The following is a 13,211-nucleotide window of genomic DNA, read 5'->3' as shown; positions in this document are numbered from 1 at the left end:
AAAAAAAAAAAAAAATTAATGGGGTGTAGTGGCGTGCACCTGTAGTCCTAGCTACTACAGTCCTAGCTACTGGGAAGTCTGAGGGGGGAGGATCACTTGAGCCATGGTGGTGAAGACTTCAGTGAGACAAAATTGTGCCACTGCACTCCAGCCTGGGTGACAGAGCAAGGCCCTGTCTCAAAAAACAAACTAACAAAATATTGAGTAAGGGAGCGTGGATACAAATGAAGGACCTCAGTTTCTTCCTTTGGTGTTACTGCTTCCTCGCTCTATCGCCCAGGCTAGAGTGCAGTGGTGTGATCTTGGCTCACTGCAGCCTCCCCCTCCCGGGATCAAGTGATCCTCCAGCCTCAGCCTTCTGAGTAGCTGGGATTATAGGCATGCACCACCACACCCACCTGATTTTTGTATTTTTTAGTAGATACTGGGTTTCACCATGTTGCCCAGGATGGTCTTGAGCTCCTGGGTTCAAGTCCACCTTTCTTGGCCTCCCACAGTGCTAGGATTACAGGTGCGAGCCGTAGTGCCAGGCCCGGAGAACTCTCTATATATACTCCTGTGATTTAATGAGGAATGCTAAGTGGTACAGGGTGGAGCAGCGAGGATGGACCTCCAAGGACACAAGTGACTACTTTGACCCTTTGGCTGTAACGTTGATGGATTTTGCTCGTGAATTACATACAGACTGGCAAGCGATGCCATCGCTCACAGACATCACATCAGGGGCAGCTTGCCTGGTCCCCTGTGGAAAATGCCAGCGTGACTATTCACCCCAAATACTCATCTTTCTCAAGAAACTAATAAAAAGCTCTGCTCGTTGCCATGGCCAACTAAAAATACAAGACATTCAACATTGTCATATATTAAAAATATTCCAGGAGTTCAAAATTGTCCTGGACTCTCAAAAGTCCTGGACTCTGGAAGGTTCTGAGTTTTCAGACTTTAAAATGGGCTGTTTGTAGATGACCATATTAAGTTATTTTAGATGATAGCAAACACTCAGGTGATAAAGCCACACATAATTAATACTTTGAAGGAATACTTTTTTTTTTTTTTGAGACAGAGTCTCACTCTGTTGCCCAGGCTGGAGTATAGTGGTGCTGTAATCATGGTTCACTGCAACCCCTACCTCCCTGGCTCAAGGGTCAAGTAGCTGGGACTACAGGCACAAGCCACCATGCCCGACTAAATTTTGATTTTTTTTTTTGTAGTGCTGTGGTCTCCCTATGTTACCTAGGCTGGTCTCAGGATTCCTGGGCTCAGCAATCCTCCTGCCTTAGCCTCCCAAAGTGCTGGGATTATAGATGTGAACTACCACGTTGGTCATATAGATGTTTTAAAGGATTTTAAGCGATGTCTTTGAAATTATAGGCTAAACATGTAACGAAATGGCACTAAACTGTGAATGGGACAGCAGAGACTTACTTGGTTTTGCTTTTGCTCTTTTAGAGATGAAGGTCTCACTTTGTTACTCAGGCTGGAGAACAGTACTGCAATCATAGCTCACTGTAGCCTCGAACCACTGGCCCCAGCCTCCCAAGTAGCTAAGATCATAGGTGCTCCCCACCACATGGGGCTAATTTCTATACATTGATTGACTGATTGATTGATTGAGATGGAGTTTTGCTCTTGTTGCCCAGGCTAGAGTGCAATGGCACAATCTTGGCTCTCCAGAACCTCCACCTCCTGGGTTCAAGTGATTCACCTGTCTTAGCTTTCTGAGTAGCTGGGATCAGACGGATGCCCCACCACGCCTGGCTAATTTTGTATTTTTAGTAGAGATGGGATTTCTCCATGTTGGCCGGGCTGGTCTTAAACTCCTGACCTCAGGTGATCCGTCTGCCTTTGCCTCCCAAAGTGCCGGGATTACAGGCATAAGCCACTGTGCCTGGCCTTAATTTCTATACTTTTTGTTGAGACAGTCTCCTTATGTTACCCAGGCTAGTCCCAAACTCCTAGCCTCCAGTGACCCTCCCAACTCAGCCCCCCCAAGTAGCTAGGATTACAGGTGTGAGCTGCCCTACCTTATCAGAGAGTTATTTCTGTTTAAAAGGATTCTAGCAGAATAGGAGCCATTTGTTAGGTGACCAAATAGAACAAAGGAAGATTGTTTAATCCCTGAAAAATGCATCAGAAGTTCTTCCCTTAATACCAAGGATAAGAACAAGAATTCTGTTCACTGATGACTTCACTTAGGGTCTACCCTTTCCATAACCTCTGCCCATAAATCTCATTGAAATGAATTAAATATTTGAAGATGTGTTTGTTTGGCTGACATTTTATTTCATGGCTTGAACTCAGACATCAAATATGTGTGTCTTGATACTTTGTGAATGATAAAACAAATACTATATAGTTATTTTCTCAGGAATTATTATGAAATAAAAACAATGACAGTGGCCGAACATAATAGCAAATAGAATATTGAAGTTCCACTGCAAAAGACCTTATTCAGTTGGGTCACTGAGGTTTGAGTTTGAGATTCCGAAGGATAGGACAGGATAATAGAAGTCATTACTGGACCATCCATGGGAGGGAGAGTGGGTAGAGGGAAGAGCATGGCAGGTGCTGGGGAAGGATGCAAGATTTCATCGCATTTCAAGGAAAGGTCTAAATGTATATATATATTAGGTGATCCTCAAGCCTCCAGGGTTCAAGCGATTCTCATGCCTCAGCCTCCTGAGTAACTGGGATTACAGGCGTGTCCTACCATGCCCAGCTAATCTTTTTGTGTGTGTGTGTGCTTAGTAGAGACAAGGTTTCACCATGTTGGCCAGGCTGGTCTTGAACTCCTGAGCTCAATCGATCCTCCCTCCTCAGCCTCCAAACTGCTGAGATTACATGTGAGCCACCACACCTAGCCACTGGCCTACAAATTCTTCAGACAGAGCCTCAACTCAACAACGTTTATGGTTTATTTGCATGACCCCATAGCATTTTGGCTTATCTGTGGGAAGATGGGCATTTTGGAATGTGAGTTTCAGCCTTGTCCTTCCTTTTCGAGTCCTATCACTCTACCTTCCAGGTGCCATAGTCAGTCTTTATGTCCTCTATTTTGGAAGAAAAACAAAAACAAACAAACAAAAGAAAACCAAACCAAAAATCTCCACAACCACCTTGCCATTCCTCTGGGATGGGCTTATCTCTCACTTTTGGCCAATTCAAATGAAAGTACCTTTTACATCTTAACTCCTAACTTCTACAGAAAACGAATGACTTTAGAAAGAAACCAAAAGCTACTACTGGAAATTCAAAGTGTTACCTAACCTCTGTGGAGTGTTAGTTGGTAGAAGATTTGTATAACAGGCAGAAACCTTGAAGCCTATCACTAGACTGCAATAGTTGTTTGTAAGCGATCGAGGAACCTGAACACAACTGCCTTCTCTGTGAACAAAATGTACCCAGAGCGTTTTTTTTTTTTAATTGGCATTGTGAAGAGAGAAGCAGTGCTGAAAGGAGATCGTCCATAACTTTGGGAAACAATGGCATTATTTGGGTAAGAGAGATTGATAGAGCAGTTACAGCTTTATTAACAAAATGGGTTTTGTGGTGGAGGACAACTATAAAAATGTATCATTGGCTGGGCACAGAGGCTCACACCTGTAATCCACCACTTTGGGAGGCCAAGGCGGGTGGATCACCTGAGGTCAGGAGTTTGAGACCAGCCTGGCCAACATGGTGAAATCCCCATTTCTACTAAAAATACAAAACTTAGCTGAGTGTGGTGGCACATACCTGCAATCCCAGCTACTCAGGAGGCTGAGGCAGGAGAATTGCTTGAACCCAGGAGACAGAGGTTGTGGTGAGCCGAGATCATGCCACTGCACTCCAGCCTGACTGACAGAGCAAGACTCAGTCTAATATATATAATATATAATATATACATATATATTATATATATAATACATATATATTATATATATATATAATATATATATATATATATTAGAATCAGTTTTCTGTTTTTGGGTATAGATAGTTTATTTCCAGGTATTTTCAGAATCCTTTTGTAGGTGTAAAAAGAATTTTGGTCATTGATTTCATTTCTTGCTTTAAACTTTAAAAGGACAGTAGATTTTGCTATTTTTCCCCTCTACTTATCAACCCGCATGTAGGAAAGTAATAACTGAATTATATGCAAAGCATAAGTAAAATTCTCTAGAGATGAAATTCTCCTTATGAGTCTTAAATTGAATTAAAATTGTTGCCTATTCTCTCAACTATTGATATGGCCTCATAATTGACATATTACCCCTAAAATGATTGTGATATTCTACATTGATTTGAACATTCTGATTCACTTAGTTGAAAAGTCCATGTCTTCCCCAGAACCATTAAAGTGAAGACTTGTTTCTCTTAAAACTAATTTCTGGTCATTTAGAAAGTCTGCCCATTAAAAATAAAAACAAAACAGTTGAAATCATTGTCTAAAAAATGGATCCCAAGTTCTTTTTTTTTTTTTTTGAGACGGAGTTTCACTCATGTTACCCAGGCTGGAGTGCAGTGGCGCGCTCTCGGCTCACCGCAACCTCCGCCTCCTGGGTTCAGGCAATTCTCCTGCCTCAGCCTCCTGAGTAGCTGGGATTACAGGCACGCACCACCATGCCCAGCTAATTTTTTGTATTTTTAGTAGAGACGGGGTTTCACCATGTTGACCAGGATGGTCTCGATCTGTTGACCTCGTGATCCACCCGCCTCGGCCTCCCAAAGTGCTGGGATTACAGGCTTGAGCCACCGCGCCCAGCCGGATCCCAAGTTCTTATTCTGAACTGCACTTGGAACAAAAAAATATATACAACCTGGAGTGCTCAAAGTTAACATTAATTCAATAAAATACAAATATCTTAGTTTGGTTCTTTTGGGTTGCAAGGAAAAGAACCTGAAGTAAAAAGGGGACTTTAAGGTTACTGAGTTAACCAAAAGACAAGAAGGGAGGCCCCGAGACTGGAAATCCTTTTGGATTTATGTCTTTGCCACTTTGTGTATCTTCATCATTTTTCTTTCTCTGCCGACAGGTGGACTACAGCTGCCCCAAAGCAAAATTTTTATGTCCCTTGTGAAATGCCCTTGAGGAACTGACCAACACGTCTGTCCAAAGACACAGAAGAGAGACTCTAACTGACCTAACCTGGGTCATGTGACTAGCTAAGGCCAGAGGGTCAGAGTCTCCTAATCAGGTTGTCAAATCCCACTGCAGGGAAAAGGAACATTCTCTGAATTGGGCTGGGAGACACTCATAAAGTGTCTCCTAGAATGCAACTTTCACCAACAGATTCCCCAGACCTCTTCCATTAAACAAGTATTTATCTGCATCAAAGGGAAACAGAGTTCATTTCTGGTGCATCTCTGTTCACATCTTCACATCTTCGCATTTTATGCTACAGTCACAAAGACTCCCAACTACCTGTTCGCTACTTACCACGCCTACTCCTGTACACAATCAAATAATGTCATGTCTCAGTTCCTGTGGTCCTCAGTGCTTGTAATGGTCTTCTTTCAATCCTTAACGTCATTGCTTCTAGGAGACTTTCCTGGCTCTCTTTACCCCGTCCTAGGCTGGTTAACCTCTTTCTTTTAGGCATTGTAACGTTATCCACATAAACCTCTATCATTGTCCAACTCCATTGTTTTGAGATTTACTCTCTTGTTTCTGACATCTTTCTAACCCCAGACACTGCCAGCCTGGCCTCTATGGTGGGAGGCCAGGTTGAGTGAATATACTCTGAAAGTTTCCTTTTAGCTAATAATTGACTCTCTAAAAGAGAGTGTATCATTACATAGAAAGTATTGTCTGCATGAAACCCTTACCATTGTGAACTTGTCGAGGTTCTAGTAGCCAGGAAGTTCTAATCAAACACTGCCCCAGGACTGACTTGTTGGCACGCCCCTTGAGAAACCTGCTTGCTGTTTACCTGGTGCTCTAACTAGTTTAATTTTCTTTTAAAACTTCTGCTGAGCTTATCCTTCTCTCGTTTTAGATGCAGTTTTGATCTAGAGAAGTAATGGTCTGAACATCAGTTTATGAAATTATTTTTCTGCACATAAACATTATTTTTCAAAGGCAATTTCACTAACGACATCCTGCAGCCCTGCAGACTTTGAACAACTTTAAAAGGTTAGGCGTTTGAGATATGTTGGCCTTGATTTTCAGTCCTCAAGACATATATAAATTTTTCTTAGTCTTAGAGCTCACGCCTGCACTCCAGTCCTAAGGGATTTGACTTTATAATTCTCACCTTGGCATGAAATGTGCCTCTCTTTCTTTCCTTCCCCAGCCTCCAACCCCCTTTTGAGCCATCGGGTAGGGAAGCGCTGGCAGATTCTCAAGAAGAATTTTGCAAATGGTTGACTTTTGTTCATCTCAGGTTTTTGGGGAGGGGATAAAAGAATATTCCCTCAGATAATGAGTTTTAAGCTTAATTCCTTCCAAAGGGGGTGGGGAAACTACAAGAAGACCACCTTGAGTAGCTTGGGAAGGGCAACCCCGCGAACCCTAACAAATGAATTAGCATCTCAAGGAGGAGATCACCGCGGGGCTGATATTGATCTGGGTCAGCCGGCGTGTTTGCCAGAGATTGTTTGGGGGGTGGTTAATTGAGTGTCAGTCTCGGCCAGTGTCGTCTCGCTGGCGCCGGGCGCTTTTGGATTTGCTAATTTTCGTTAAGTGTCTCTAGCCGGCTACTCGTCCCGTGTACCCGGGAGAACCTAGAGGCTCCTAACCGATCAACAGTCGGTCTGTCTGGGCTTTATCGATCCCAGGGCCGGGCAGCTCGAGGCGGCCGCGCTGCGGGGGTTGGGGCGAAGGCCGAACGCAGACCCCAGCGCCGGGCCGCCTCCTCCGGGCTCCCACCCGACCCCTCCTCCGCCTCCCGCACAGGCCGGGGCGTCGTCACTCGCCCCTGGGGGCTCCGGAGGGCGCAGCACGCGGACCCCCTGCGTGTTTCGGGGGGCACCCAAAAGAAGCCCCGGGCTGCGGGGACGCTGGCCGCCCGAGGATGGGCCGTCAGGGTCTCGGCGCCCCGCGAAGGTCACGGACGCGCAGGCCTCCGCAAGGGGGAGCGCGGGAGACGGCAGCGCCCCAGCCGCGCGTCCCAGACGCCGGCGCCGCTCGGAGCCGCCGGGCAGGTCCCTCCGCGCTCGCGTCTGGGCCCGCCCCCCGCTGCGGGGCGGATTGACAGGAGCCCGGCGGCCAATGGGACGCCGCGGGGCGGGGCGGGGCGGGGCGGCGCGGGCCGGGTCTCCGCGCGGGGCGCTATTTACGGCGCGGAGCCGGCGGGACCCGGGCTGGCGCGGGCGGGAGCTGCGGCGGGTTCCCTCGCGCGCTGGGGAGCCCCTGCCCTCGTCGCGGAGACGGACGGCCGGGCGCCCACCCCGGCCCGCGGCGGTCCCCTGGGCGAGCGTGCGTCCCCGGAGTCGAGCGGGGCGAGGGAGCCGGCGGCCGCCGAGGGGGACCTAGAAACTTTTCTGGGCTCCTGGGCGCGCCCTGCAGCCGCGCTCCATGCTCTGGCCGCCGCCCGGCCCGCCGCCCCGCCGCTGACGGCGCCCTCCGCTCCGGGCAGGGCCCATGCCCTGCGCACTCCGGGGGTCGTAGGCTGCCGCCCAGCCGGGGCTCCGGGAGCCGGCGGGGGCGCCGCGGCCGTGCGGGGCGTCAATGGATCGCCACTCCAGCTACATCTTCATCTGGCTGCAGCTGGAGCTCTGCGCCATGGCTGTGCTGCTCACCAAAGGTGGGTGCCGGGGGCGCACGGGGCCCGGGGTCCCGACCCGCCGCAGGGCTTCGGAGCCGGCTGCAGACGCTTTGTTAGCGGCGGGCGAGGCTCCCTCCCGCGCCGGAGCCGCAGGTCGTGACAAGTTGCTGTGTTCTTAGAAGGCGCGGCGGTGGCGGGGCGGGTGGATGCGGTCTCCGATCTCAGGGCTGGCGCTGCTCAGAGGGTCCTCCGGGCCTGACTGCGGGGAGCGGGGCCGGAGTCTCGGCTCGACGCCGCCGCCTCTGCCGCAGCCCCCGGGCGGCCGGGAGCGATCGCAGACCCCGGCCCGCAGCGTGTCTGAGTGAGTGTCTCAGGATGTATTTCTGTGAGTGTGTCTGAGTCTCAGGATCTCTGAGTGCATTTCTGTCTGTCTCTCGGAGCGTCGTTGTGCCTCTGAATGTGTCTCTGAACCTCCATCTTTCAGTGTATTGATGTGTCTCTAAGTGTGTCTCTGAATGTATCTCAGAATGCTTTTCGGAGTCTCTTTCTCCGAGTGTCTTTGTGTCTCTGAATGTGTCTGAGTCTCTGTATCTCTCAGTGTATCTCTGTGACCTGCGTGTGTCTTTCTGAATGGATCTCCAAGTGCATTTCTGTGTCTTTAAGTGTCTTTCTATCTCTGAATATGCATCTGAGTCTGAGTGTGTGTCTCTGAGTGAGTACATCTCTACGTGTATGCCTGTGCGCCTTTGTGACTGAGAGAGTGTATGAGTCTTCCTGAGAGTTTCGGTGTCCGAGGTGTGAAGGAGTGTGTGTTGTGTTGCTTTTCAGTAGCCGGGAGGAGTAGGCTCTGTCAGCGGGCTCATTTCCCACTCACCTCATATTTTACAAACAGGACCAAAAAAACCAAAAAACAAAAAAAAACAAAAACGGATCAGTTTCTCATTTCCTCTGCAGGCTTTCGCCTTTTAGATAGAAATAACCTGAACTCCCTCTGAATTTCACGGTTCCCCTAACCTCCTTTCTATGAAATCTACCTACTTGTCTGTGAACAGATAAATTTTTTTTTTAGTAGGAAGCACTGTTTAGCCTTTGCACGCCCCCCCCCCCCGCCTAATTGCCATGTAGCAGGCATGAGGTTAAAACATAAGCTAGCCCAGCAAGGATGATGTGCTACAGTATTTATTTATTTTGGAAGGAAGGGTGTAATTAACCCTAAATAACAGCCCTTGCAGCTTGCAGAGGGGAGCCTCCTGGCCCTATCAAAGGCGGGCAGAACAGGGAGGGACTGAGGCTGACATGAAGTCACAGATACCGAAACTATGTGCCTGATAATGATATAATTAGGGGATCAGAGATTTCTGACGGCTGCGGACTTCAAAAGCTTTAAAAGAAGCCAGCAGTCTCTCCTGTAGCCATCTTGACTAAAGCAGACATTTTTGTTTAATCACTACATACAGTAACGAAGGGGGTAGAAACAGAAGGGCATTGTTCCACAGTTTCAAAATACCAGTCCCCTCTCTGGCCTTTTGCATGCCACAGGAAGAAACTTTATGAACGACAGAAATATAGTTTTAATACAGTGGTACAAAAGTCCATTCTCCTTGCTTAAAATGTGGCTCCAATTAAAAAAAAAAGTAGTTAGAACTTTCCCAGTTACCTGTCAAAATTTTATTAGACTGTTTTTAGGTCATTGAAAATACAGTATTTTAAATAGACTCTCATAAACATTTAAGCAGCATTTTACTTGTATTCAGTTTTCCTTTTCTGTACAAGGTCTGAGGCTAATAGGGTCAAAATGGGCTTTTAATCTGTTTTATTTATACTTTAAATCTATATATGGAATTTGTCAAACTAGGGATATGTAGTCATCACTCCAGAAGACTGGTAAGCTTTATGTGGAAAATAAAGTGAGCTTGGAGGGAGAAGGAGAAAGAGCAGAAAAGCCGTTCTGCAAAGCAAAGGTTCTTATTTGAAATAGAGAAAGAACTTGGGCCCAACCCCAGGACATTGAGTGCAGATTGCGGATCAAGGCCCCGGGCTTTAGACTGTAAGGGGTTGCCAAAGATCTGTGTTTAGTGGGCTGGTTTTTCTTACAACCGAAGCATTAGCAGCCTCTGGTGGAAACTGAGCATACCGTACCGTGGTCTGGAATTTGGACAGATAATTAAATGAGACACCTTACTCAGGCATTCAGAGAGAGGCGGACGAAGAAAGGTAAGGGTGGGGAGAGGTTTGTAAAACAGCACGTCTCAGTGTTTAATTTCAGAGTGGAGGTTTCAGTAACCATACAGATCTTCAGATGGGAAACTGGAAGAGGTGTGTGAATTCGTTCAGTTTACTCGCTGTGGCATGTGACAGCGACCAGGGTCCACTAGGTGGATATCGTATTCGTGATAACTTTTAAGACCCAGATTATTTCAACTAGAGGCTGATATAAAAGCCTCAAATCTTGCCCTGTCACAAAATGTGAACAGAGCCTTGCAACTCACAAAATAAGTTTTTATAAAGGAAACTTTTAATCACTTCCTGTAGAAAATTTGAGGTTTCCTTAAGGATTTTTCATTCAACCAGCAGAGGATTTTCAGTTTCAGTGTTTCCCCTTTTAGATCACATGTTGAATTACATGTAAAACTGGTGAGGAGGAGGAGGAGGAGAAGTTAGCCTTGCAGTTCTATACTCCCCCCCACCTTTTATGACTTTCCATTTGGGCTGAAAGAAATTGACTTTGGCAAGCAAACCACTAATTGTAAACTGCCTAGTTCCTGTTTTACAATATACTGACTAAAAGCTCCTCTGCATGAAAAGATCTTTATAGGCAAAAAGTTTGCCTTTTCTAGAGAGGTTGCAAATAGCTGCCTAGTTTCATAGTTTTAAAACCTCCTGACCTGAGCAATTTCTAGATTGTTGTGTTTCTAGTTAATAACTTTATAAGGTGTTAGCTAAAGCTCTTAACTCTTGGCGCAGTCCTTTGGGATAGTAAACAATTCAGTAGTTCCGATCAAATATTTATACTGACAAAATCAAAAAGCCTAACATTTTTATGTTGTATGGTCATGTAGGATTAAAATAAATAAATACTATGATTTGCCTTAAGGTAGGAGAAATTATATTCATTACTATTTCCTTCAAAAAGCAACTTTCTTTTTAAATTACTCTCTAAACCCCTCAGAAATCTACTGTTAGAATTATTACATTGCCAAAATTACCTTTAACTGGACTGGCTACAGGAAGGGCTTCTCCAGGCTCCATGGACTGGAGCACTCAGCTTGGATGATCCGAAAGTTCAAGCCTTTGAATCTGGGATTCAGCAGTTGCCTAAATAGTTGCTTTATCTGGTTTCTGGAGCAGAGTTTGACCTGGTTTCTCATTGTTTTCAGGTGAAATTCGATGCTACTGTGATGCTGCCCACTGTGTGGCCACTGGTTATATGTGTAAATCTGAGCTCAGCGCCTGCTTCTCTAGACTTCTTGATCCTCAGAACACAAATTCCCCGCTCACCCATGGCTGCCTGGATTCTCTTGCAAGCACAGCAGACATCTGCCAAGCCAAACAGGCCCGAAACCACTCTGGCACCACCATGCCCACATTGGAATGCTGTCATGAAGACATGTGCAATTACAGAGGGCTGCACGATGTTCTCTCTCCTCCCAAGGGTGAGGCCTCAGGTAGGTAGAAGCCGTTTCTAACCAGAATGGCTGCCTGATCTATAGACTTGTGACAGCCACGACTTTGTATGTCTGCTATTGATTTTGTTGTTAATGTAATTAGAGACATCAGAGGGAGAGGCCTGGCTGGAGGCAAAGATGCATCTTGATTGAGTGGCTTTTATGTCTGCCTGAGCATTAGATGTCTGTCTACATAATAGGTTTTGCCTGTTTTTTCAACATTTTGAAGGCATTAAAAGGCCATTACATCTCAGTAATGACAGTCTGTAAACGGTGTTTGTAAGCTTCTTTAGATAGTTTTGTAATATTTATTTTCTAAATATCGTTGATTTAATTGTAAGCTTCTTTTTAATCGAATTCCTGGTTAAAATGAATAGATGATTATGAATATCCCTAGGAGGAGTTAACATGGAGTTTGATCATTTTCTTTATATTCCTTTAGGACAAGGGAACCGGTATCAGCATGATGGTAGCAGACACGTTATCACCAAGGTGCAGGAGCTGACTTCTTCCAAAGAGTTGTGGTTCCGGGCGGCTGTCATTGCCGTGCCCATTGCTGGAGGGCTGATTTTAGTGTTGCTGATTATGTTGGCCTTGAGGATGCTTCGAAGTGAAAACAAGAGACTGCAGGATCAGCGGCAGCAGATGCTCTCCCGTTTGCACTACAGCTTTCACGGACACCATTCCAAAAAGGGGCAGGTTGCAAAGTTGGACTTGGAATGCATGGTGCCGGTCAGTGGGCACGAGAACTGCTGTCTGACCTGTGACAAAATGAGACAAGCAGACCTCAGCAACGATAAGATCCTCTCGCTCGTTCACTGGGGCATGTACAGTGGGCACGGGAAGCTGGAATTCGTATGACGGAGTCTTATCTGAACTAAAACTTCTTGAACGTTTGAAGACCTTTGAGTTCTGCTGGACAGGAGCACTTTATCTGAAGACAAACTCATTTAATCATCTTTGAGAGACAAAATGACCTCTGCAAACAGAATCTTGGGTATTTCTTCTGAAGGATTATTTGCACAGACTTAAATACAGTCAAATGTATTATTTGCTTTAACATTATGAAAAGCAAAGAGAAGACTCTGTACACAGTCACCAGGGTTATTTGCATCCAAGGGAGCTGGAATTGAGAACCTAATAAACTAAAATGTGCCCTATGTAAGCTTCTACATCTTGATTTATTGTAAAGATTTAAAAGAAATATATATATTTTGTCTGAAATTTAATAGTGTCTTTCATAAATTTAAAACTAAGTGGGATGTGTAAGACAGTACATGTTAATTATACAAATGGCCATCTGCTGCTGCTCACTTGCTGGTTCTCAACTCTAGGATGTGCTTGGTTCCCCCCCACAGGACCAAGATCTTGCTTATTCTTCCACATGCCTGTGTAATTTTCTTACAGCATGGAGTTTCTAAATGTGTACTGACCATCTTTTAGTGTCTTACCCATATTTCTGGTTGTGGGATAACTCTGGTTTTAGCTTTCATCTGAGAAGGAGATCTTAAATTTATGTGTACCGGGTCAGATATAATTGATCAATTTCTGGAGTTGACTTAGCAAAGGTTATATTGATCCAGGTGTGTTCTGGAATACCTTTTCCAATGTGTCTATCTCCACTCAAAAAAGAGAGAGAGAGAAAAAAACCCAACTAAACAAAACTTTCTTGGTCAATTTAGTCACTGTCTCTTTTTACTGTTGATTAATTGGCCAGTTTATTTTGTCCTAAGCCACATTAAATATTTTGACTCCCAAGTGAGCCAAACCTTACTGTACAACAGTCTTAATTTTAAATCTTGCCCTTCAACAGTGGATGCCTTTCTTTTTTTTTTTTTTTTTTTTTTTTTTTTTTTTT

General features: G+C 45.6%; 1 protein-coding gene across 1 annotated transcript; it reads left to right on the top strand.

The window, feature by feature from the left end:
- The first annotated feature begins 7,263 nt into the window (after positions 1-7,263).
- BAMBI (BMP and activin membrane bound inhibitor) lies at positions 7,264-12,582 on the top strand. The gene is made up of 3 exons (XM_017535450.2): positions 7,264-7,727; positions 11,066-11,353; positions 11,796-12,582. The coding sequence occupies exons 1-3, from the start codon at positions 7,652-7,654 to the stop codon at positions 12,212-12,214; spliced, it is 783 nt and encodes a 260-aa protein (XP_017390939.1). The 5' UTR covers positions 7,264-7,651; the 3' UTR covers positions 12,215-12,582.
- The last annotated feature ends 629 nt before the right edge of the window (positions 12,583-13,211 follow it).

This window comes from Cebus imitator, unplaced genomic scaffold (genome assembly GCF_001604975.1).
Source record: "Cebus imitator isolate Cc_AM_T3 unplaced genomic scaffold, Cebus_imitator-1.0 Scaffold92, whole genome shotgun sequence".
NCBI lineage: Eukaryota > Metazoa > Chordata > Mammalia > Primates > Cebidae > Cebus > Cebus imitator.
Note: the sequence above shows the minus strand (reverse complement) of the source record. Positions and strands in the feature narration are given on the sequence as shown.